Genomic DNA, 24,300 nt, shown 5'->3' on the forward strand with positions numbered 1-24,300 from the left:
ACAGTTTTTTTTTGTGTGTGTTTTGTGCGTCGTAGCAGAAGCTTTAAAAACTAATGATTATATTGTATTTCTGTGTATTGTTGTCTGTCTTTGCAGCCGTACGAGACGAATTCAAACAACTCAAATTCGAACACGGCACGCGACTTGAAGCAGATACGACGCAGTGACTCCAGGCCAAGTTCGCCCAGCTCAACCCAGGGACACATCGAAAATGGCCACGCTCAATATCCGTAAGATATACATACATCTTAAGTAAATGCATTTGACTCATTACTAATCGGGTTTCCATTTCCACAGCTGCTCCATTTGCAAAGTGCTGTGCTCATCCAACAAAATGGATTGGCTCTCGACCAGTGCGGAGCACATGAACTCGCATGCCATGCACTTTCCCTGCCTCAAGGCCAATGTCAGCAGTAACGGGCTTAGCAATAGCAACAACAACACCATCAACAACAACAATAATAATAATAATAATAACAACAACAATAACAATAACAACAACGAACTGAACAATAATCGTGTGCTCGCCTGCAAGGATTGCATTAACTACTTAACCAGCCAGTGGGAGTCAATGGATGCGGAGCGTGTGCCGCTCGAGCACAGAAGGTTTACATCTCAAATTTCGACATCTCATTGCCGATATTCTGATTCTGCTTATGATTCTGATTCTAATTCGATTTTCCATTCTGCCTTGCAGATACAACATTCCCTCGCCCATGATGACGTCCAGCTCACCAAATGGATCTCGACATGGCGCCATGAGTACCTGCACACCGCCCTCAACGCCCTCGGTCAGCTCATCAACGCCAGCCAGCACTTCAATCTATTGTTTCCTCTGTGGACTTCACTCGGACCTAACGCTTGCCAGAATACTTTATGGCAGCAAAGAGGTATAAAGGGGCTTCACTTAAATAATAAGCACTTCAATCAATTAAAAAATTAGATAGAACATTAAGAATTGATTGATCATGTAACATTGTAAGCTAGTCATCAAAATGTTTGTAAGAAGAAAAAATTCTAAACTAATGTAATTTCACAACTAAAAGTGGCATTGATTAAGTGCTGCGGACAAGTAGATTATTAATTATTAAAAATATGTAAAATGACAGCACTTACATTTAATTAATTTCTAAAATGTAACAAACGCTAATCTAAATTGTCCTTTACAATGTTTGTAATATGGTTTATGGTTTATACCTTTTGTTGACATTTAGCGCACAATTTTACATATCAGTCAATCAATGCTAAAATGTAATGTTAACTAGTATAATTGTAATTATTATAAGTAAAATAGACTCTGATTATAGTGCTATATTAGTGAAAAGAGACAGACTGATAAATCTTACAATTTATAAAAATTAAAGTTTGTTAATGATAACTGTCTTAAGAGATAATTTAGAATTTGTAAATGAAACATTCTTTTGTATTATTGTATTCCCTTTAAAGCAAACTTGTTTTGTTAAAAGTTGCAACGAGTTTTTAATTAATTGGAAGTTCTCTAAGTATAACTTAAATTAACAAATATGCGTTATTTTTAATTATACTTAGAGATTTTCCAATTAATTAAAAAGTCAGCTACACAGAACGAATTTGCTAAAAAGAATTAGTAATGTAAATTGAGCGTGAATCTGGACTTCTTCAAAAAATTTGTTATTTTTAATTATTGTGATATTAAAAAACAATTTATTAATTTATTACTGTAGAGATAATCTATTTGTAGTTAGAAACAAGACGATGAATAATGGATTATTGTTTTTTAAATTAATTATTCAATTAATTTTAATAATTTATTATTCAAAGTTTTGTATATGAATTGTATATTGTGAACTTCAATCACCTTGACTAAAGTATCGCTTATCAAAATAATGTTCGGCCAAAGTAAAAGTGATATTGATTAAGTGCTGTGGATAAGTCCATTTTTAATTATATGTAAAATGGAAGCATTTACATTTCACGCTAAGATAGATGTCACTTCTACAATTAAAGATTTCAGTCATATTTAATTTATTTCGTCTTGATTAGTAGTAGAAGCAATCAATCGATATGTTTGTTTGGCAAAATAGAAGTCACAAAGATAGAATGATCGAATGATACTGCAATTAGTTTATACTTGAAATAGAAAGGAAATCAATTTTGTTACTTAATTGACGCACAACCCTAGTATGGTTCTATTTACTAAGCTAACGTATTAAAAATTATTATATATGTACTATGCATTTAGTCCATCTATTGTTAGACTTATGAACAGATTGTCTGACAGAATTTATGGATATGTTATGTACATATATTTGTGTATTAATCATGAAATTTATATAGTCAAGAAAAGTTGCTCGTTTTGTTAGTTTAATTAAATTTAGTTGAGACAATCTAAATAGTTGATTAACGAAATACACATTAATACCTATTTCGCTTAAAACTTTCAGTTTGTCATAGTTATTAATTTAATATTATTTCCTCCCTAAGCTATCGAACTTACTTTTAAATCAAATTAAATATACATACATTTAATATATAGTTGTAAATTAAGTAATTTCAGGTACTCCCTAAGCTATTGAATTTACTTTTAAATTATATGTAGTCGTAATTCCATTTTGCTTAGCTAGTTACCACACAAATTTGAAAGCTGAATATGTAATCTATTATTAAGTTCTCAAATGTAAATAGACTTATTAAGATAATTGATGTACATTTAAGTAGTAAGTTACTTCTCTAATGTTAAGTATTATCGATTATATTTATTATAATTAAATTCTAATACAAAATGAATGTACTTACAGGGATCTCGGCCTTACTTTCCGCTGCTGCTGAAGCACAACTCGCTGCCAAACGCTGAACAGCTGAGAAACAATTCGGCTCTAGTCTGCACCTTCTGTTACCATTCCATGTTGAATCAGTGGCGCAAGTGAGTAAACTCCGAATGTGAATACAAATTGCGAACAATATTGCTAATCAACAACAATTTCCTCGCTTCTACACAGATATGAGGCACAGAGTCCGAGCATTAGTCCGGCGGAAAGGAAATACAATTGGCATGATTACAACTGCCATCTGTGCGGCATTACGACTTACAGGAAACGGGTGCGAGCATTGCCAGTGAATGAGTTTCCGTTTGTGAAGCATCAGAAGAGCGACGATGGTCTGCTGCTGGAGAACGGTGAATATGCCGTCGTGTGTCTGGACTGCTATGAGAGCTTGAGGTATGGACTTGTTCTGGCCCATGTACTTGGCTGTTTGACCACAATCTTAGCTTTGCTGATTACAGACAACAGGCCTCGCAGCACGATCGCTTCGGGGTGCCCATCTCTAGGCGGGCCTACAATTGGGTGCCCCAACCGCCGCCGCCCGAGGACAGTCCTGATGTCGCAGTGGCGCGACTTCCCTGCGGCGAAAGATCTGATCGTATTGTGAGTAAAAACACTTGACATCATCGCTGTGCGAAGACATTACTAAATATCTGTAATCCCTTTTTGTGCAGCTTATGAGCAACGCTCTGAGGCCCATTCCAAGCAAGAAGACAACGTCGCCCAAGCACTATGACAAGTCGAAAGAAGGTAAGCGAGAGCTATTCCATCCATCTCCCATTCAGCTGAGGGGTAACGTGAAACCCATTTTAAGCGCTTCGGGGTGATGTGGTTCAAGTGAAACCCAATTCGCGTCAATAAACTTCAATTGGTTTCACTTAACTTTGTGCAGACCATTCACCATTCGCCACTCGCCATTCGCCATGTGCCCCTCTCAAACACCCGCTCTGTAATAGTCTTAGTCGTGTCGACTCGAGTCCAGCTCAATTTCCTTAAGGCCCACTGAGTGCTGTGGCCCCCAATTCGCTAAATGAACAGTTCAACTGCATTTGTTGGGCATCCTCAACGGTTTTGTTACTGACTAGATAATGTCTGAAGTGAATTATATTTTCTACTTAACTAATTGGTGAAGGAGCCACTCAGTAAAGTAGGAAATGGGTTTACATTTTAGGTTTATCATCATTAATTAGCAGTCGACTTTATAAGTTCACCAATGTATTTTAGTCTCTACAACAAACTTCTGAATTTTCTACGAATTTAAAAAAATCTTACAAACTATATTTAATAGAGCGTATTTATGTTGATTGTTTCTCAATTAATGTAATTTATGCTGACTCGAATAATGTGGGGGACATATTTAAAGTTTTGTTGATCAGAAATAACTTTTATAATACCCGATTTAAAGTTTTGTTGATCAGAAATAACTTTTATAATACCCGCTAGAAGGTTATTATAACTTTGTGACGGTATGAAATGTGCGACAATCTGGTATATTTTTACCTCTATGGTATATTTCGAATATAGTACTATATCGATATATTTAATATGGCCTGAGGTATATTTTTGCATTTTAGCGATATATTAATTTGGAATATTTTAAGAATAATACCGCTACCCATAGGGTAGAAGGGTATTATACTATAACTCAGTACCGGTATAAAATGTGTGACCATATGGTAAAATTTACTATATCTAATTCGATATACTAAATATGTTCTTTGGTATATTTATGTATTATTGCGTATATACATTTGGTATTCGACGAAGAAAAATACCGCTACCCAAAGAGTATTATAACTTTGTGTCACAATGAAATATGCGGTATATTATTTTAGTATATTTTAAGAATAATACCGCACTGTTTTACTATTACTCAAAGTACGTAGCGGGTATCTCAAAGTCGAGCACACCCGACTGTAGCTTCCATACTTGTTGTATATTGAATCTAATCAAATTCAACTTGCAGTCTTCGTATAAAATGCGATACAGATGCTATTCGTTAAAGAGCTTTGCATCAAAATTTAATTTAGTCCAAATTCCCGTCAAATAAATCCATTAAATTTTATTTGTTATACAAATATTTATTAGCTTTTACTTGTATTAGTGAATTTCACCTTAATATAGTCCCTTTTTTTGTTAAGAAATGAAATGGTTAAACATAAAATTTATCTATGGAAATCCATCGATTGATATTTAAATAATTATTTAAGCAGAAGCGTGTTTGAAAATAATCTTGAATTTTTACAAAAGATTTACGTACAGTTAAAATCAATACTTTACTTAAATATAAGTAAAGAATTAAAAATATAATATATGTATATTATAATAGAGTTATATCTACTTAAAAATGTCAAGCAATAGTACAACTTTGGTTTATTTGGAATTTCAATTAGTTGTTTTTCAATTGCAATTAGTTTGGCATAAGTGCATGAAAAGGATTTCCTAATTGCATTTGCCTAGTTTGAATCGCAATCAATTTAACAAAAATTCCCCCCTTTTGTCAGGAGGGGAGAAATATGCATGGAAAATGGAGGAAAGAAAAGCAAGCTGAATAAGAAATCAACTGATTAAATGCTCAATAACAAGCAGAAGACCGCAAATTGGTAAAGCTTGTAGTGAGTGGAAGTGGAATTGGATGGGGATGGGGAAGAAGTGAGAAGAGGGAAAGGTCGGGGGAGTAAAGACTGCAATAAATATTGATTTTTTATGAATTGCAAAAAACGCTGCTAGGTATGCACACTGAGTGAGTCTTTGTAGGTGTATGTGTGTGTCTTTGTGTGGAAGAGGAAGATATAAAGGGGGGAGGTTGGGGTGCTCTCATGTCCATGGCACTCACTTATTTATGCAACAGCAGCAATGGCGTCGGTAAACTTCTTCAATAAAATGCCAAAAAGGAAACATCATAAAAATAAATAAACAGAGAACACACAGTTGAGGGAAAGAGGCAGACAATAAGTGAGCGAAAGAGAGAGAGAAAGAATAAACGACTGTGTATAAGTTTGCACACAATTTTTTATGAAGCAACAGCAGCTTCGACTGCGTCTGCTCCCCTTTTATACAACTACTGCCTCACCCACACACACACACACACACTCACTCAAACGCATACAAATGCCACTTCCGACAACAACAATAACAACAACAACAACGACTAGAAAGCAACAAGACAGCCGAGGCACAAGCACAAATAATAAAAGCAACAGCATAAAGTATTTCGAATTGAATTACTTCGTGTTATCCTGTCAACCATACGAAAACACTCAAGAGCATTCAGCATGCCACACGCTTCCTGCCCCCGCTCCCCCACTTTGCACACAACCACAACCCCGCTACATCCCATTCCCCACTCAGGGCAGGCCATCGTTTAAGGAGTTGGCATCGATTTGCAAAAGTATATTACCAACCCCACGTGCGGCAAGTTGTCCATGGGGACCACATGAACTTCTCTCTTGGTGGGTGGGTGTATGTATGTGTGTGTGTTTGTGTGGATCAAATAATTGTCCTCGTGCCGACTCTGCGCTGAGGGGGTGGCAGGCTGAATAAGTAAACATAAAACCACTGAATTTACGCTTATTGCACCCGCAAACATTTTGTTTAACACAACAACCCGACGCGTCGGACGTCGCAGTTGCCCTCGTCACAGAGTTCAACACGCTCTCTCACTCGCTCTCACACTTGCTCTCTCTTTTTCTCTCTCTGTCTATCCTCTCTCATTCTCTGGACTTTCTCTCTCACTCTCTGGTCTTTCTCTCTCACTCTCTCTCTCTCGCTGTGTCGTTTGCTTACCATTTCCGGCCTCAATTTCAAAAGAAGCTCAAATTTCCACACAATTTTCCGGCTTCGCTCTTTTGCACTCTCGACTCGCTGACTCTCAGCTGGCTGTCAGCTACGAGTCGACACCTTGCCACCAAACCCACAGTGCCGCATGCCCCATGCCTCATGCCACATGCCACATTGCCACCCTGCCGCAACCTCAAGCCACTGACAGTCGTTTCCTCTTTGCCACTTGTTCAGTCACTCACAGAGTTTCTCCTCCTCTCTCCCTCTTTGGGTTGTGCTTTTCACTTTTGCGCCCACATCTTTGCCAGTTGCCACCTTTGCCACAAAAATATTTCAAACACTTGCCACAAGAGAGAGTGAGAGAGCGAGAGAGGAGGGCGGGAATGTTGCTTGAGCCTCCTGGCCACACAGTCGTTTCCGTTTTGCGTAGAATAACAGTTACATTATCCTTTTTATTGCCACACTTTCCTCGCACACCACTGCCAGACACACACACACACACACTGGGGCAGATAGACAGTCTGTTACACCGACTGCGGCACAGACACAGACATATTTGGCTTATGGCAAGCTGCGACCTCTCCGACCCGCTTCGTTTCTTCGACTTTATTGTGGCGCAACTTGCCCGACAGCAGCAGGATGAGGAGAAGGACGACGACAACGACGACGTCGCAGTCTGTCGAGAATGGTAAACTGGTTAGGCGGGCAGGAAGCAAGGGAAGGGAGGAGAGGGAAAGGGGGAGACAGAGGCAAGCAGGTCGTCGTCATCGTCGTGCGCCGGAAATGTGGCAAAAAATGTGCATTTATTTTGTGAAGTTTGTGCTGTGTTTGTGTTAACTCGAGTCGCAGTAAATTGTGGTAAACACGAAGCCAAGTGTTTCGAGTATTTATGAAGTTATGCTCCACAGTGCCGCACAGTGGGGCGCATTTGCATAATTGCCGAAACATGATTGCATGTTGAGCAACCTTGTTGTTTGTCCTTTGTCTTGTCCTTGCTGTTGCCGTTGCTCGAAGGGAGCGACTAACTTGATTAGAGATGACACACAATCTCGCTATTTTTACATGAATAACTTTTGCTGCAAAGTTGTGAATAGTGAAGAAAAATTTAATATTTAAATAAATCGGATGTGGATATGCTTTATATTGTTTAATAAGGGAACTATGTAATTGCAAATCTCGATATTTCAGTGTTCAAATTTATTTTATTTTAGTAAATGAATATATACAAATAGCGATTTTTAAATACTGAGATGATCTAATCATATTTTAACTAAGAAGTAAATTAAGATATTGTATTAGACCAATAGTATTAATCTATTCAAATTTATTTTGTTCTAAACTTAAATATTTCAGTATTTATCAGTCATGAAATATTTATTTGTATTGTATAAACGAATTTAAATCCGAATTCCTTAGATACATTTTTGTGATTATCGTTTATATAAAATAACATTTTTTTTTCATATGTTAATTATTTTGCAAAACATTGTCTATTTATAAATATTATTTATAATGGTGTCAAATATTTATAAATAAATTAAATTATTATTTTGTAAAATTCTGTTAAATATTTTCCATCATGGACAGTGTACTGAGATTAAGCAGATAATCAGGATAATTCATCGCATAAACTGATTCGCCTTGATAATCACTTCTTATCCATCTTATACGTCAATTCATTTGCTGTGATCAAACAGCTGACACACACACACACACACACGCACACACACAGATGCAGAGATATAGACATATGTTGGTAGTTGTAACTGTCAGCACATACTACATAACCTCAACTTACTTCCGAGGGTGCACATAAAATGCTGATGTGGCATGAAAAAAAGATATAAATTCAGCCAATCGATGAAGATAAAATACGTTTTGTAATACGCTCGTAATACACATACTACACACACACACACTCACACACACACACATAGCAAAGGAGCAGCAGTGGGTGGGGAAAAGGATTTGGAATTTGGTTGCTAGAAGGGAGAAGCGGTGGGGGGTGATGAGGTTTTGTTGGGTTTGGGTCGAGGTCAACCGCTGAGTGCGGGAGGGAGGAGGGGGGGAGGCTGGGGGTCTTTTGGAAGTCAGTGAAGTGTGCAGTCAACGTCAACTGGCACAAGAATGCGTTGGTATAAGTGAAATTTCAAGTGGCAGCCGAAGTAAAACTTCAACATTGACTCGCATTGAGTGTGCGTGTGTGTGTGGGGGTGTGGGGGTGTGTGTGGGTATGTGTAAACCCTTTAAAAGCTTGTTGTTGCCAGACACATAAACGTTTAGCCCATAAACCCTTGATGTATGGAACATAAACACCACACTTGCAAGTGCCACTCAACTGAGCTGGAGCCTGGCTCATTTCATGTATGTGTGCGTGTGTGGCTTTAGCCGCTCGTGTATTGTGCGTATGTGTGTCTGTGTGCGTTGCTCAACAACCGACAACCGGCAACCGCAATGTCAATAAATATGTTACGCTTGACTCTGTCTGTATTTTTTTTTTTTTTTGCTTTTGCTTCTCTTTTCTTTGTTGTTGGTTGAGCTCTTTTAGTTGGTTACTTGGCTGGCTGTGTATGTGAGTGTGTGTGCTTTTGGGTTGGCAATTTGGCGAAAACATATTTATTTGGTATTTGTGTATTTGCCTTGCTTTTTTCAGGGCTCGTACATGCTCGAAATTCCCTGCGTCAAATTAGAAACACAGTAAATTTGTATACATGTTATTCAGTGCTCAAATGCCTATTGATTTAGTTTTCCATTTGATTTTATTATTATTTTGTGGGCAACTATCTTCTAGAATATCTTTGAGTGTTGTGAACATTTTCGAAAGTTTCTATTTAAATTGCAAAAAATTGTTTAGCCATGCATCAACGACGAGTTTGATAACCTATTCTAAATATATACATATGCACACATATGTACACATATTGTGTATGTATGTGTGTGTGCATAAATTCTGAATGTTCTGATGCAATTTTGAATTTTTAAAAATGCAAACCTTTTTGGTTTACATTTACATTTGCATACGGACTACAGTTTTATCATATAAAACTGTTATTCTTGTTTGTTCTTTGCATTGGAAATGTGCCAGAGCTCAACTTTATAAATTTACCTATTGTCAAAATCAATAACAATATTTTGAACGGAAAAAACTGTTGCCTACTTTTCAGAGCATTTTAATCATTCAAATTAGTTGGCTGAAGTTAAAGAGTAAAAACAATAGAAATATCGTGCATAACAGACATTCGATATGCGCTATGCAGACAAATACAATTTACTTAAGCGCCCTCGCACTTTTGTTTTCTCACATTTTGTTGCTTTTATTGCTGCCGCCATATCTGCCGTGTGTTGAGATATATACACTCTACATTGTATTTGTTTACTTTACTTTTTTTTTTTGTTTTGTATATGGCAAAGCACACGAATTTAAATATTTGCTGGCTTTCTTTAGCAACGCTTTCGGGTAGCTGCCAACGCCATCTTGCCTTCCTTCTCGCTTCTCGAGCGCACACAACACCCGCAAAAAGAAACGCAAACATACTCACAATCATTGCACTCGCACTCATTGCACTTGCTGCTGTTGTTGTTGTTGTTCTTGCTACTGTTGCTTTTATTGCACTTTTTCACTCACTCTTCCAGCACACCATCTGTGTGTCTGACTCTGTGACTGCCTGCAAGCTCACTGCTACGCTTTTGCACTCTCTCTCTCTCACTCTCTTTACTATACGAGTGCCATGGCACGGGAGCTTCTGTCTGCCGTCTGTTGTGTTGTTGTTGTTGCTGTGGCTGCTTGTGTGAGAGTTGGGTTGTGTTAGCGCCAAAGTGATTTACTGTTATAAATATTTGCTCGTGAGCTTTTTAAGTACTTTTTCTTTTCATGCGGCCGCCCGCCTGTGTTGCCTTGAGTTGTTGCCACGTTTGCTTTGGCAATTCATTCTGCATTCTCTGCTGCGCCGTTGAGTTCGTGTTTGCTTTTTAGTTGCCCTCCTTCTTCCTCCCACCTTTCAATTGTCCGTTTGCCTGTTTCAGCTTGTTGTTGCATACTTTTCAGCGTAATTTTTATTGAATCATGTTGGCCAACGACGTCGCTGTCGCCGTCGACGTCGCTGCCCGACGCTGGTTACTTTTCGTCTTCCGTTTCTTCGACGTCTTTTGTACCTTCATTTACTGTTTTCACTCGCTCATTGTGCGAACTTTGTTTTGTGTGCTCTGTATGCCGTTACCTTTACCCCGCTGGCCCCTCTCCACTCACCCCTCCTGCCGTTTGCTTTTGTGCGCTTTTGTTGTAAGGTATGTATATATTTTTGAGATATTATTGCCTTTACCCATGGCTGACGCTACGTCATGCTCCCAGGGGGAATCATTTTGCATTAACTGAGCAAATAACCAACTTTGTTATATTTTCGTTTATTTCATTTCATTTCGTTTCGTTTGCATTTGCTTTTCCCACTTTGCCGAAGGGGCATTTTCTAAAGCAGCCAACAACAACATTTCGTTTTGTTGTTGTCGCTGCTGCTGTTGTTGTTGTTGTTATTTGTGCCATTGCCGGTTTCTATTGCTGCTTTGTGGGTTTTGGTTGCTGCTTCTAAATCTGGTTTCCTTTCGTTCATTCTTTTCTTTCGGGTTGTTTTTCTGCCCGCTTCTCTTCTGTGTATTCTCTGTGTATTTGTGTGTGTGTGTTTGCATTTGTATTTGTTTGTACTCTCAAGTGTGCCTATGTGTGTGTATGTGTATGTGAAATTGAATGCTCAATTGAGCACTTAATTAGCAAAAACAGTTTTTAATGACGACACGAATGCTTTTATGCTTTGAATGCATTCCTCTGGGTACCACTGCCCTTACACTGAGCGAAAATTTACAAAATAAAAAGATATTACATTGAATTTTTACAATTGAATTGTAGAGCGGGAAATTTGTGATTTATGTTATTAAATTTTGATAGTGGGATTAAGTTTTGACAGTCTATTTTTCCGTCTGTCCAATATTTTCCTCTTGGCAGACACTTTCTATGGCGTTAGGTATACGGTTCACAGCAATTTCGCCTCTCTTGAATTGAACACTCTCAATATTTGTTCCAATATAAGTGTCCGGCCAAGAGAGTTTTCACGGTTTCACATATCAGAGTAGTTTAGACTCTACTGAGCAAATATCCTATTGGACGAACATCAGTTGTGTCCGGCCTAGAGAGTTTCAATTATAACCTACCAAAACGGAAATTACATTATTAAACAAATCTGTTTCTATATTTCTTTTATAATTTCTGAGCGAATGCCCTGTTGGACGAACATCAGTTGTGTCCGGCTAAGAGAGTTTCATTATATAACCTACCGAAATGAAAATTACATTATTAAACAAATCAGTTTCTATATTTCTTTTATAATTTCTTATAGTGTTATTTTACTCAGATGCAGCCATTTCTCCCAGTGTATCTTCTTGCATAGCTGGTGGTTGCTTGTTAATTCTCATTTGTACATCAGACGAGTTTCCCGTCCTCATAAAGGTTGCCACGTCACGCACTCTCAAGCACGCGCCAACCAGCCCTTGCGATACCCTTCCCTGCTACCTCCATCTCGCTCTCTATCACTCTCATTTATTCACTCTCTCGCACACAGAGAAATAAAGCATTTTTTGGTGTAACAGCCGTAATTGTCGATGTGATTAATGTGTTTTTAAGTGCGTCATTTTGAGCATATTATGAGTTTATAGGGGTTAATTTCCACCCAAGCACTTTGCATGTTCCCTCTGGCATTTTAATTGAATTGTTGCCATTGCTCTGCTCTGCTGGTTCTGTTATTGTTCTGTTGTTGTTGCTGCTGTAGTTGTTTCTGTTATTTGTGTTGCTGGTTGTATTTATTACAGTGCCTTTTCGCACGGCATCACGATTTTTTAATTAACACACTTCGGGTTCGAGTGAAAACGAGTGAAAAATTGTTAAGATTGTATATTATTAATAACCGAATAATGGGCACAACTGCTGCCAGTTTAAATTCTGTGAGGGAGAGAGTGTAAAAATGTGTCGGGAAGTTTCTGATGATTATTCCTTTGCATGGCGATTAATATAATATACTTGGAATTAAAATGTTGAGGCTCTACAAGTCCAAGAACAGTAAAAAAATGATTAAACATAAGTTTACAACAATTGAATAAATATTTTAAAAGTAATTTGAGATTATAAGCATTTAAGTATATATTGTTGTACATACATATATCAAACAAAAAATACAGGGTATCTCTAAAAATATATACCATATCCTTGAGATACTTAAATCTACAAATTATAGATTATTTGTTCACCACCCTGTAAATACTCTTTGTAAGAATTGACATATTACGAACTTGAAGCAATCCGTTGACAAGTGACGGAAATTCAAACACAGTCTGTCAAATTCGGATCAATCAGTTAACGCACGAATGCGCAGTCCTTCCGCGTGTGAAAGAGAGAGAGAAAGCGAGAGGGGAAGACAGAGATAGAACATACGGTCTCAGGTGTATTGGAATGGTATAAGAACATGCATCCAACATGCGTATACGTTGTTTGGCTTTGGGATATTTTTGGATTTTGGTTTCGCAAATGGATTTATAACCCTCTGTGTGATTTTGTAGGCCCTTTAGCCATTGTTCAAATAACCCAACACAACATGCTGCTGCTATATGTGTATGTAGTATGTAGTATATCCTCCCATTCCCACTCCCATTCTCTTCTTCAGTTCTCAGTCTTTCTCTCTCTCTTTTACTGCATTGCCCAATTGGGGAATTGGCAATTCCCTTGTTCATATGCGTGTGCTCAATAGAGCGAACGTGAGTGTGCATGGAAGCTGAATCCTGGTTCCATCTGTGGCTCGGGGGCACTTCGAACGGTTTGGCTTCATGCACATCCTGCCCATTGGATGGTCGATGGGACGCTCGATGGGTGTTGTTTTGGGTTGCCCTTGCCATCGTTCTAATGATATTTGAGGAACGAGACGAATGTGTGTATGTAAAACCAATAATAAGACGATGAAACGAGCCGTGTGTGTGCCGAACCAAGGAAGAGTCCTCCACTGAGCAGGAAGAGGAAGAGTACTAGGCCTCCGTCCAGTTGCCATCTGAGTTGTGAGTTCATGCCGAAACGGTTAACAAGTGGTGCGTGTATCAATTCAATTGAATTTGCAAATGTTGTTGTTGCCCAACGATGCGTAAAGTCGAAGTTGGCAGCCAGCCATCCAGCCAGCCGACAGGACGCAGCCAGGACACACAATCCCCCCCTCCAACTGAAAACTAACGCAGAGCTGTCCCAAATACCTACGAGTATACACTTTGTTATTTACAAATACGCCCAAAAACCCACTTGATGTTTGTCTTCAGATTGGGCCCAAAATCCTTGATGGCAACTCATGGGTTTATCTCCGCTTCCCCTCTCTACTCTCTACTGTTGAATTGGGACGGAGTGGGCGGCTACGTGCGAATGCCAGATTATACGGTTAAGAAAGCGTATCATCACTGCCAAACTATGTCGACCCACCTACATTAGACTAGCTCGAATAACTAAATGCTCTATTCCCTTAGCTACGATACTTTGGTATATTTTATTGGTAAAACTTTGTGCTTTGCTCACTTGGGCTTAGTCGGGGGATTAATTTTGAGACCAGTCAATGCTACGTCGACAAAATCACTATTCGTCGCAAAATATTTGTCCGTTTAACAGGGGTCTATGAAACTAATAACGAGAGTCGCCATAGAAGTGTTCGCCTAAAGGTGTGATCCTCATAATAAAGTAGTTCCTTAAGGGAAATATCACTGTCTTATTTCTTAAGTACATTCTAAATCATTCTACCTGCAAGTTATTAAATGATATTTTTCTTTCTCTTGTTCAAATCTCATTTTCATATTAGACTCCTAAATCGTAGCACTCTACAGCCTTTAGATTTATATCGAACTGAAAGCTGATCCCTAAAAGTATGTTTTAGTTATATGTTCCCTTTAAGAAACAGCACTTTCTTTCGGTTGAATTTTATAATCCACAGTTGATTAAGTTTATTCCTTCTTTGTTTACACTAAGGTATCTAGATTAGGAAAAATAAATCAAATAGAAAACCTCGACTATTCAATACCTTAAAAATGAATATGTCGTTCAGTCTACTTATCTTGGCTTAAAAACCACCTCTCAAAGGGAACTTAATCATCGCAGCTTTGTTCAGGACCGATGACAGTCGATTGCAACTGCAAGTTGAAAAGAAAACTCTTTTAATCGTCTATTGTAGTCAGACTTTAAAAACTTTTCAAAGCGAGAGAGATAGAGAGAGAGCAGGTATGTGGAAGAGAGAGAAAGAAAGATGACTGCATAGAAAAATCAGATGCTACATCAAATAGAATCCGCCCACCGTGTTGTCGTCTATCATCATGGCATGGCAAGGATAACAGCAGGATCGAGAGCAGGGGGGAAGAGGAAGTGGATTGGTGGGGCATCATCCATGGCCTTTGCGTCACTTTGACGACCTCGTCGCTTATCCTGCTGCACCTGAGCTATTTCTGCACTTTTCACATTTGCCACCCTACCGTATCCACCCACCTCCCACCTCTCCACCTTCCTTTTTTGTCCTCCCCTCATGCATGCTGCGCTTTTGAAACGGCTTTTCTCCTTTTATTTATTTTTTGTTTCTGTCTTTTTTTTGGCTCTGATGGCGCGTAGTTTTGCCATAAAAGTTTTCGCAGCCAGCCAGTCAGGATTTTTTATTAGTTTTTCCACACTGTGCATTTTCCACGCGCTTTTCACATGCCACCCAGTGCCGCAGCCGAAGCTCCGGTTTATTGTTATGGCAACATCGTAAAAATTTATCATACTCGTAGTTGAAAACACCAACAACAATACCAACAACAACAACAACAATAATAACAACAGCACAACAAAAACTAGTGCAAAACGACACAAAACAAAGTTATCGTACTTTTATGACAATTTGACGACAACTTTCATTGCAATTTTTAAGGTGGTGAAGCCATTTCCTCTTTCCTCCCTTCCCTTAACTCCCTAAAGCAACCTCGGCACACATTACTATATATTCCCACCTGAAACACCGTCGGGGAATTACAATTTTTAATTAGCACTATCAATCATTGCACACAAAATATTGTCTGCGTGATTTTTGAGCCACGTTTAGTAGTCTTTACTCTTAGTAATTTACTACAAATAACATAGATAGTTTCTTGAAAAGTTCACAAATTTAGTACAAGAGACTTATCTGAATAGAATTTATAAAAATTATACCCAAGATTTCGTATAAGTAGTCTTCTACTCTTCACTATATGAAGTTTATAGGATTTATAATATAAATCTCAATAAAAATGGGTCAGACAACTAAAATATCATTTTCAATAGAAGCCTGCGGTATTTTTCTTAAAATATACCGAATTAACATACCATGAATATTTAAATATACTGAAAACAATATTTCTTAAAAACTCGAAATTTCTTTCTCTAATGCTATTTTAAATTTCTCAAAATTGTCAATCAATTTTCCAAAAATCTAAATTGTGATTTTGCTACTACTAATTTTATTTATGTCCATACTTCTGGACGATTTGATTTAAATTGGTCAATCAAAATTGCAAATCAATGTGACCAGATAAAATGTATTGGATATTTATTTGTTTTTCGTTTCAAATGCGTTGCTCTTTGAGAAATTAATAATATTTGGCCACTCAATATCGGCTTGATACACTCGTTGATAACAATTTTGTGAAGCGAATTACTTGGTATTGTTATGAAATTTGGACAAATTGTTATTGAGAAATCTTTGGCTATGGACTCTAGACTGACGATGTTACAAAAGAAACTGTGAAATTCGATTTGATTTGCGTGTTTAATTGAGACTTGTTGTAAGGATGCCAAGAGTAGCAACCACAACGAGCCAAAGAGTGAGCTCCAAAATGTTGGCCAAAAAATGTATGTGCGTTAAATTCCATGTTGGCCACATACTCTATTAGCTGAAAATAATCCATGTTTGGGGCATCTGAAAAATGGGAATGGAAGGGGAGAGAGGGCGATGTGTGAGTGTGTGGTGAGTTTCTAACCCTGTGTGTATGTGTGCGTGTGTGTATGTGAGTGGCATACGAAAATATTCTCACATTTGAACTTCGAACAGGAAACACTAAAATGCAACAACAACAATGGGGCTACCAACACACACACACACACACACACACACACACACACACACACACACACACACACACTCATACACCCTCCAATTCCAATGCTGCTGGCATTCACAAGCCACGCAGAAACTCTCGCAATCATGCCACAACAACAACGACAACGAGCTGCACTCTATGCAACAGCAGAGGCGCCACTACTCGATGCGAACATGGATCTGAGCTAGGTATGATGACTAAGGGTTTCTATTAGTAGTAGTAGTAGTTGCCCTGGGTCTCTCTCACTCGCTGTGCCTCTCACTCTCTCTTTCTCTCTCTAGCCTTCGGCTAGCTCACTCGTTGTCTCTCTCACTCTCTCGCTTTGGCACTCGTGACAGTCCCATCCACCTGTCTAATCGGTGTTTGTTAGTATATAAATCTAAAAGCTAATCCGCTTGTATTTCCGCTTGGGCGCTGTGAGGTTAGACCGGAAATTCCGCTCTATATGCAGAATGCAGCAGCAGCAGCAACTGCGAACAGCGATGGCAACAGCAACAACAGCAGCAGCGACGCCTGCGCCAACATCGGCATTGGCATTGTGCTCGGCTTTGGTGTTGACGACGGAAGTTGAGTTGCTCCCGCTTCTCCTCCTCCTCCTCCTGATGCTCCACTTCTTCCTCTCTACAGTTGCTGCTCCTGCTGGGGAGCTGCAGCCGTATGTTGTTGCAGCTTGTTTGGGGATTTGTTGTGGCAGTGAAGTACATTTGTTCATCGTAATGGCTCCGGGGATCTCCCTCTATCTCTGTTGTTCCCTCTCTCCTCTTACCTCACTCACTCACTCTCATTTTTCTCTCTCGGTCTGCGTGCGTTGGAGTAAAAGCCTTCATTTGTCGCTCCCGAAAACCTGTCGAAGCTATCGAAACATTTCACCAAATGCAACAGCATTTTTAGTCCATTCGCTCCAAAAGTTTAGCTGGTCGATTTTTTATCTTTCTGATTCTGGTTTCATTTATTTTGGGTCTACTTCACTGCTAAAAACGATGATAAAGCAATTCCAATCTGACAAACAAAATTTAATAACCCTCAGTTATTGCTAATAATATAATTTGATAAATTCGATATTTTATTCAAGCGGAAAAATAAAATAAAATAAATGAATAAAATTGCATATAAAAAAGAAAACAGTGAATGAACTGAAAAGGATTATATTATTTATTTATTTAATCTTAGACTGATTGTTTCAACAAATCGCGCCTTCAACTCAATATTAATAATGTTAAGTCATAATATATTAATTAGAGTAACGGAAAAATAATTTAATCCTTTCCCATTCCCTTTTCCTATTTCCTATTTTTTCCCATTCTTACATTTCCTGTTTAACCAGTTCTCTCAGAATAGGTAAAGAATAGTTAGACAGAGTTCCCTTAAATTTTTCTCAGTGCGTCAGTGGCAAAGGCTTTCACGCTTGTATCACAGCTGTAGTGCAAGTGCACAATAGGTCGCTGGCACCTAGGCAGAGACATGCTAGTTGCTCCTTCAACTGTGTCAGGCAACGAGCTCCGTATAAGGCCAGATGCTGAGTTGCTCAGTTACCAACAACGAAAACAAATGCTGCTCTCTTTGACGACGCATTGAGTGCAACCAAAAGCACGAAGGACCGACGACCAAAGATTTGCTCCTTCTTGAGCCGAAACTGCAGCTGAGTGAGTGCAGCGAGAAACTGCAGGAGAGACAGAGAGAAGTGAGTAAGAGAGAGCGTGGAAGTCAGTGCGCAGTAGAGTAGGCTCCAAGTGCAGCAGAGAAGTCAAGGGGAAGGGAAGAGGACTGTGACTGCATGTTGACAGGCTGCCTGCCTGTTGGCTGTGGCAGCTATGCCATTTGGTGGCATCTCCTTGAGCGTTGGCAACTTGAAAAGAAGGCTAAAAACTTGGCACCAGTTCGTGGGGTCAGTCAGGGGTTAGCACAAGGCTCTGGCATAAACACCACGCCAGCTGCTTTGACTCGCATTAGAGGGATTGTCGATGGGGGAGCCAAAGAGAGAGAGAGAGGAGCGGATGGCAAAAGGCAAAAGCAACGGCTCTGTGGGCTTTGCTCGTCGCTGTCAGTTTAGTACAAAAGCCATATCCGTTTGGCAGCGAGTGCTGCAGCGAGAGTAGCAACAAAGCAAACCCAAGCGCTCATCTCGGATTTGCGCATCGGGTCAGGGGGCAAGTGGCGCTCGGTAGCTAGTGTTGTCGGTGTGATAGTTGGGCAAAAACAGCACTCAGGCAGGCTGGCAGACTGACAGACTAGCAGGCAAGCAAGCAACAGAGTGTGTGTATGCTTGGGATATTGACAAGAGTCGAGCGGTGGGTTACTGAGTGGACTCTGGGCAGTTGAGAATGGGGCGATAGAGCTCGTTGAAGCTGACAGCAAAAGCGGGTAGAGCTCGGAGTTCGCATGAACGGGAAGAACACAGTAGGACCACAGGGCAAGTAGTTGGGTAGGGTATCAAGGATGGCAGATTGAGCAAGTCGGGACAGTAGGGACGTATGGAGTCAGGACGAGTTGAGCGGGAGGACAGCGGTCAGTGGGCAGGTTATGGCTCGTAACTAATAACCAAGTAAATTGATACGTGACCCTGCATTTAAATGCCATTATTGCCTGTGTTGGTCACTCGAGTATGGTTCCTTGCGTCTCACTCCTCGACATCATTTGCCACTCTGGCTGTGACGTCAGTGGTTGCGGCGATAAGGTGGTTAGCATGGACTGCCGGTATTGCTGCTTGCTCTCTGCCAATTTGTGATTGGAATTTTTGATGAGGCTCGGCTCTGGCGTATTGATTGACTCCCAACATACGCCGACTGCACCTGCCCACACACACAATCAAGCAGTGCCTCCAAGTTAGTTTACTTGGACTACCTTTTTTCGGCATATTGCAGGGCACACACACCTCCTGGCTGTCCGTCCATCTGTTTGACAGTCTGTTTCTGGCTGGTACTCCCTCTGGCTTTTATGACGTCTGTCAGCATCAGAGATGGAGTCAAAGACAACAAAAAAAGGAATTGAGTGAAGTGAAACAGCCAAGTGGCAAACGCACTGGTCGGAGAGAAGTATCCTCTCCTGTAGGAGGTTTCTGCCCCTGGTCCTTGGCTGGCTCGTTGTTTGCTTTCGGTTTTCGGCTTTCCACGCCCTGCACTTCCGCAATGTGCGAGCGGGATGGCTGAACCTGGTGATGACTCCTCCAACCCAACTGCATGCATCATGTATCTATAGCTCTACCCATTCCGTTGCCTCTTTTGCTGACCCTTGGTGCCTTCAAGTTACGGGCAACTTTTGTGCGTCGCCAAAGAAGCAGAGCAGAAGATGGTGAAGAGGAAGCAGTACGAGAACAACAACAAGGAGAACAACAATCATCGTCTGGCGCTTGAAGGAAAGTTCCTTTTGTGTGGCAATGTGGAAATGGTTGCGGAAATGAGCTCGGAAAATAGTACACACGACCGGAAACTTGGCACAAGTTTCGTTGTACCATTTCAGACAGTTGCAAACCGAGTCAGGCACCGGCTTCCAGTTTCAGTTGCCACATCACAGTCTGCATTCCCTTCTCACACTTTCCGCTGTTCCGCAACCTCCATCCTTCTCTCTGCTTCCCTTCTTCTCTGTCTTCCCACTGGCCCGTCGTTTCCGTCGCTGTCCCCGCGGCTATGATTAAAGTTTTCCTTTTAATTTCTAACAATTGTGTTTCGGTTTAGATTTGGTTTTTGCGGTATCTTGAGTTTGTCCAATTTGCCCTAAACCTGACCCGCTCTAAGCTAAGGCATATTAGCTTAAGTAAGAGGTTTGTTATAATACTGCTCTCAAGAATATTAAACCAAATTAGTATGGGGAATTTTTTAGTTGCTCTATCTTCAAATCCTGAAACATTGGTTGAAATTCTACTGAATAAATTAAAGAGAATTACATTTCTTTACAATTTTCTCTATGAGTTGACCTCTCTAATATTAACTTCAGATCCTTAGTCTGGAAGGAAAAGAAAATAATTACTTATTCTTTAATTTCCTAAAGATTCTAATTTTTATCCTTTTAGTCCATTGAGTAATCGAATTTTCAGGGAGAAACATTTGTGCGAATAAGTAAATTTTATTCCCTTTTCCAAATTATACATAAACTTAAAATTTCAAGTATAAAGAAAATACTAATGAAAGAAATTTCGTATGATTTTAGGGATGAAATATATGTTTCCTCTGCTAATACTTATTTTCTTTATTCTTTGTGCGGTATTCGCAAACGTTTCACTTGACCTAATTACGAAACATTAACAGTAATTTAAATTTATTTTTAAGCGTACCTTGCCCGCATATATTGTTAAACTCACTTGCACATCCGCTTCGGTCAATTTCCAATCGGTATGCGAGTCTCGAAGACAGAGAGAGCAGGAGTAAGCGAGAGCGAGAGAGAAGGTTGAGAGCGCTCTGTGGCCGCAGCCAGAATGTCAGGCATTTAACACGAGCAGGGTATTTAGACATTTGCCGTCTACTTACCTACACTTGGCCCCCTCCGCTCACGTCTTCAGTGGATGTGCTGAGGTCCTTTCTACAGTTGCCCTCTTCAGTCAGCACATTCCACGCACATCCGCCCAAGCAAAGACGTGGGCCGGCCGTCGTTGTTATCCTTTCATCTGACGTCGAGCGTCTCCTGTCTGCCTCCCCCAGTCGTCGACTGCTCTGCACAAACTTGTCGCTACGTGGTGTGAAAAATATTTAAGCGTGAAGTTTTAGCAGCGGTTTTCGCTTGAAGGCTCATTGTCGACAGCGTGCGCTTCTCTCTTCCCCTCCTCGCCTTGTCGCAGTTACTGCTCAACAAGGACTTCGCTCTCGTCGACGTCGCTGACGAACATCGTGTTTCCGCATCATTTTTAACGCCACTTTTGTGTAAGCTTTGCCTGTCTCTCACTCCGTCCGCCAGTCCGTCCGTCTGTCTGTCTGTCTGTGTGTGTGTAAGTGTGTGTGTATGTGTGTGCAAGTGTTGGCCTGGTTGGTATCCGTGTCGGTATTTTTGTGGATTTGTTTTGTGTCTGAGGGTGTTTTTCTAAATGGCTTTTAAAATCTCATCGCCAACGTTTTGTCCTCGCCGTGGCAAGTCTCCAGGCTGCTGTCTGAGTATATATATATATAAGTAAATGTGTGTGTGGTGGAAGGACTTTCGTGGTTATGTCTCGCCCATTGTGATGGCTCGTTACGTGACGCTGCACAACCGCGGGAAAGGACTCAGGGGGAGTGGTAAAAGGACTCGGTACTGCAATGAACAGTTTATTGTGTTATTGGTTTTGGCAATGACTTTTTCTTGCTCGACTTTGGTTTGCTGATTGTCCTCGCGTTTGCCAATTGGACTCGTTGTTGTTGTTGTTGTTTTTATTGCTATTGTTGACATTTGCTGTTGTCCTTGCAGTCCTTGTTGTTGGCGTTGTGGCTTTCGGTTTAGCATTTGGCAAATGTTTGAATCAGAAACTCAACTTTTGCGGTTTTTTGGCATTGCATGTCTCTGTCTGCTGTATATGGTAGGTGGTAAGTGATTTTTAGGGATATTATTTTGTGGGCAGTCAAAAAACTTCACGACGACGATGACGATGACGACAACGGCTGAGTAAGCGTCAGCAGATAAGGCAGGAAATATATGTCAAATGCATGTGAATAACTGATTAGTTTTATCGGCTACAAATCAGCCATCAAATCGACACCACCACAACTCCTGCCCACCCATTATTGTGATCCTACCCACACTTTTGGTCAATGCGAACCCTCTAATAATCGAACGTTTAGTGTCCGTGTCCACCCAAAAGGAAAACCCAATACATACAACCAGTTCCAGCTCGTCTCTTATCGCCCAATTCAACTTAACTCAGAGCAGCGCACACACAAACACACACACAAACTTGGAGAGTAGTGGGGAACAACACTCATCCGATTTGGCTTGGTTCACACTGAACAAGGCAATAATTTCAGCTCCTAAGCCCTATTAACCATTGCTAACCGAATGGTGGAAGCAGCCAACCGAAAGCCAGTCGAAGGTAGAAGCCCTACACACTCCCAGGGATGGAGCAGGGTTGCAAGGGGGAGGGTAGGCAGAACATGCAGTCAGCAGGCATCAGTGTGTTGACTGAGCGAGCAATTGAATAAGCGGCAGGCACAAAGAATTTGTGTGCACGACGACGACGACGACGATGAGGAAGATGAGGCTGAGGATGGCGATGACGATGAGAATGTGGACGAGGACGAGAACGAAGCACGCACGAATGGCTATCGTAGCGATCTAGGGAAGGGTTGAGCAGGGGGCGTTTCGACTACGGTTGCGGGTACTGCCATGATGATGATGATGATGACGATGATGATGATGGTTGAACTGGCAACTGGCGAGGATGGCAAAGCGAGGCCGTGCAAATCCGGAACGAACGAACATATTGACAAATTATCCTTTTTACACGCATCGCCTGCTGAGTTGGTCTCGCATCGCTGAGCGTTTGTCCTGCCATACACACACATACTTTCGCACACACACAGAGAGAGGCGAAACCATTGTTAAATGTGCCAATGTGCACACATAGTTGCTTCGTCGCTGTCGTCGTTGTGGTTATCGTTCTCGTTCTCGGCCTCGTCCTCGTCCTCGTACTGTGTACATAAACAGCGCAGATCTGAAACTACGACAACAGCAGTAGAAGAAGAAGAAACAGCATCCGCTCTCTTGCTCTCTGCCCAGTCCAGAGAATATCATAAAAGTTCGCCATGTGTATGTGTTTTCATTTTTTCTAGCCGCAGACTGTTTTCTTCTTCCTATTGTTTTAACTTACTTTTAGTCGATTTTCATACCATTAGTAAAATCCTGTCAGGTACTGCTCTATTTTAACTGATCTGCACAAATATTGAGTCGATATAGTTGAGTAACGAATAAATATTGTAAAATCGCTGTAAACTCTTTAGCTTTGAATTTGTACCTTAAGATAGTAGTTTTGGAAATTTCCAATTTATTGAAGATTTTTAGCTCTTCTCTTGTTTAAAATCATCATTCCAATGTCTTAATAGTATATTTATGAAAATTTTTAATTACAGTAAAAATGTATCGTTTAGATCAATGTTAATTTAAAGAGCCATATTTCTTGGTTCACTATTTTAAATAAATAAAACAAATAATTGATATTTTATGAATATATTCGGAAATGGAAATGGCTGCTAAAAACCTTCATATTCTTTTTTTATTTATATAGTAAAGTTGCTATTATTGGCAAATTTGAATACAAAAGTTATCGATTGAAAAGATAGTTGACTGAATCAAATTTAAAAGGAATTCTCTTCCATTTGTTTCGTGTTGTTATCGTGTTCCTGCCCCAATAATTGACTCAACTTAACCTTTCTTCCCCACAAAGTATGCAACAGCATTTTGCATTATATGATGAGAGAGTGAAAAAATGGTTAAAACACAGCAACCACAGCGCTGCCGCTGCCATGGATGTTGCTGCTGCTGCTTTTGCTGCCGCAGTCGACTTCAGCTTCAACAGCTGCAAAGGTGTTGAGCACATGAACCGCAAATTTTGTTTACAGTGTTCGCTTATTGCTGTTGTTTTTGTTGTTCATTTGACGAAGCC

General features: G+C 40.1%; 1 protein-coding gene across 5 annotated transcripts in view; it reads left to right on the plus strand.

Moving 5' to 3' along the window:
* Positions 1–24,300, plus strand: part of LOC132792398 (uncharacterized) — a 94,712-nt gene that overhangs the window by 44,633 nt on the left and 25,779 nt on the right. For 3 of the 5 annotated variants that reach the window (XM_060801758.1, XM_060801756.1, XM_060801759.1), the window contains exons 5-11: positions 97–230; positions 298–606; positions 698–890; positions 2,778–2,902; positions 2,979–3,197; positions 3,248–3,404; positions 3,476–3,551. In XM_060801758.1, the coding sequence (XP_060657741.1) occupies positions 97–230; positions 298–606; positions 698–890; positions 2,778–2,902; positions 2,979–3,197; positions 3,248–3,404; positions 3,476–3,551 (1,213 nt within the window). The remainder of the gene's footprint in view (positions 1–96; positions 231–297; positions 607–697; positions 891–2,777; positions 2,903–2,978; positions 3,198–3,247; positions 3,405–3,475; positions 3,552–24,300) is intronic. The other 2 variants (XM_060801757.1, XM_060801760.1) reach the window with 1 other exon arrangement.

The sequence above is a fragment of the Drosophila nasuta genome, chromosome 3 (genome assembly GCF_023558535.2).
Source record: "Drosophila nasuta strain 15112-1781.00 chromosome 3, ASM2355853v1, whole genome shotgun sequence".
Taxonomy (NCBI): Eukaryota; Metazoa; Arthropoda; class Insecta; order Diptera; family Drosophilidae; genus Drosophila; species Drosophila nasuta.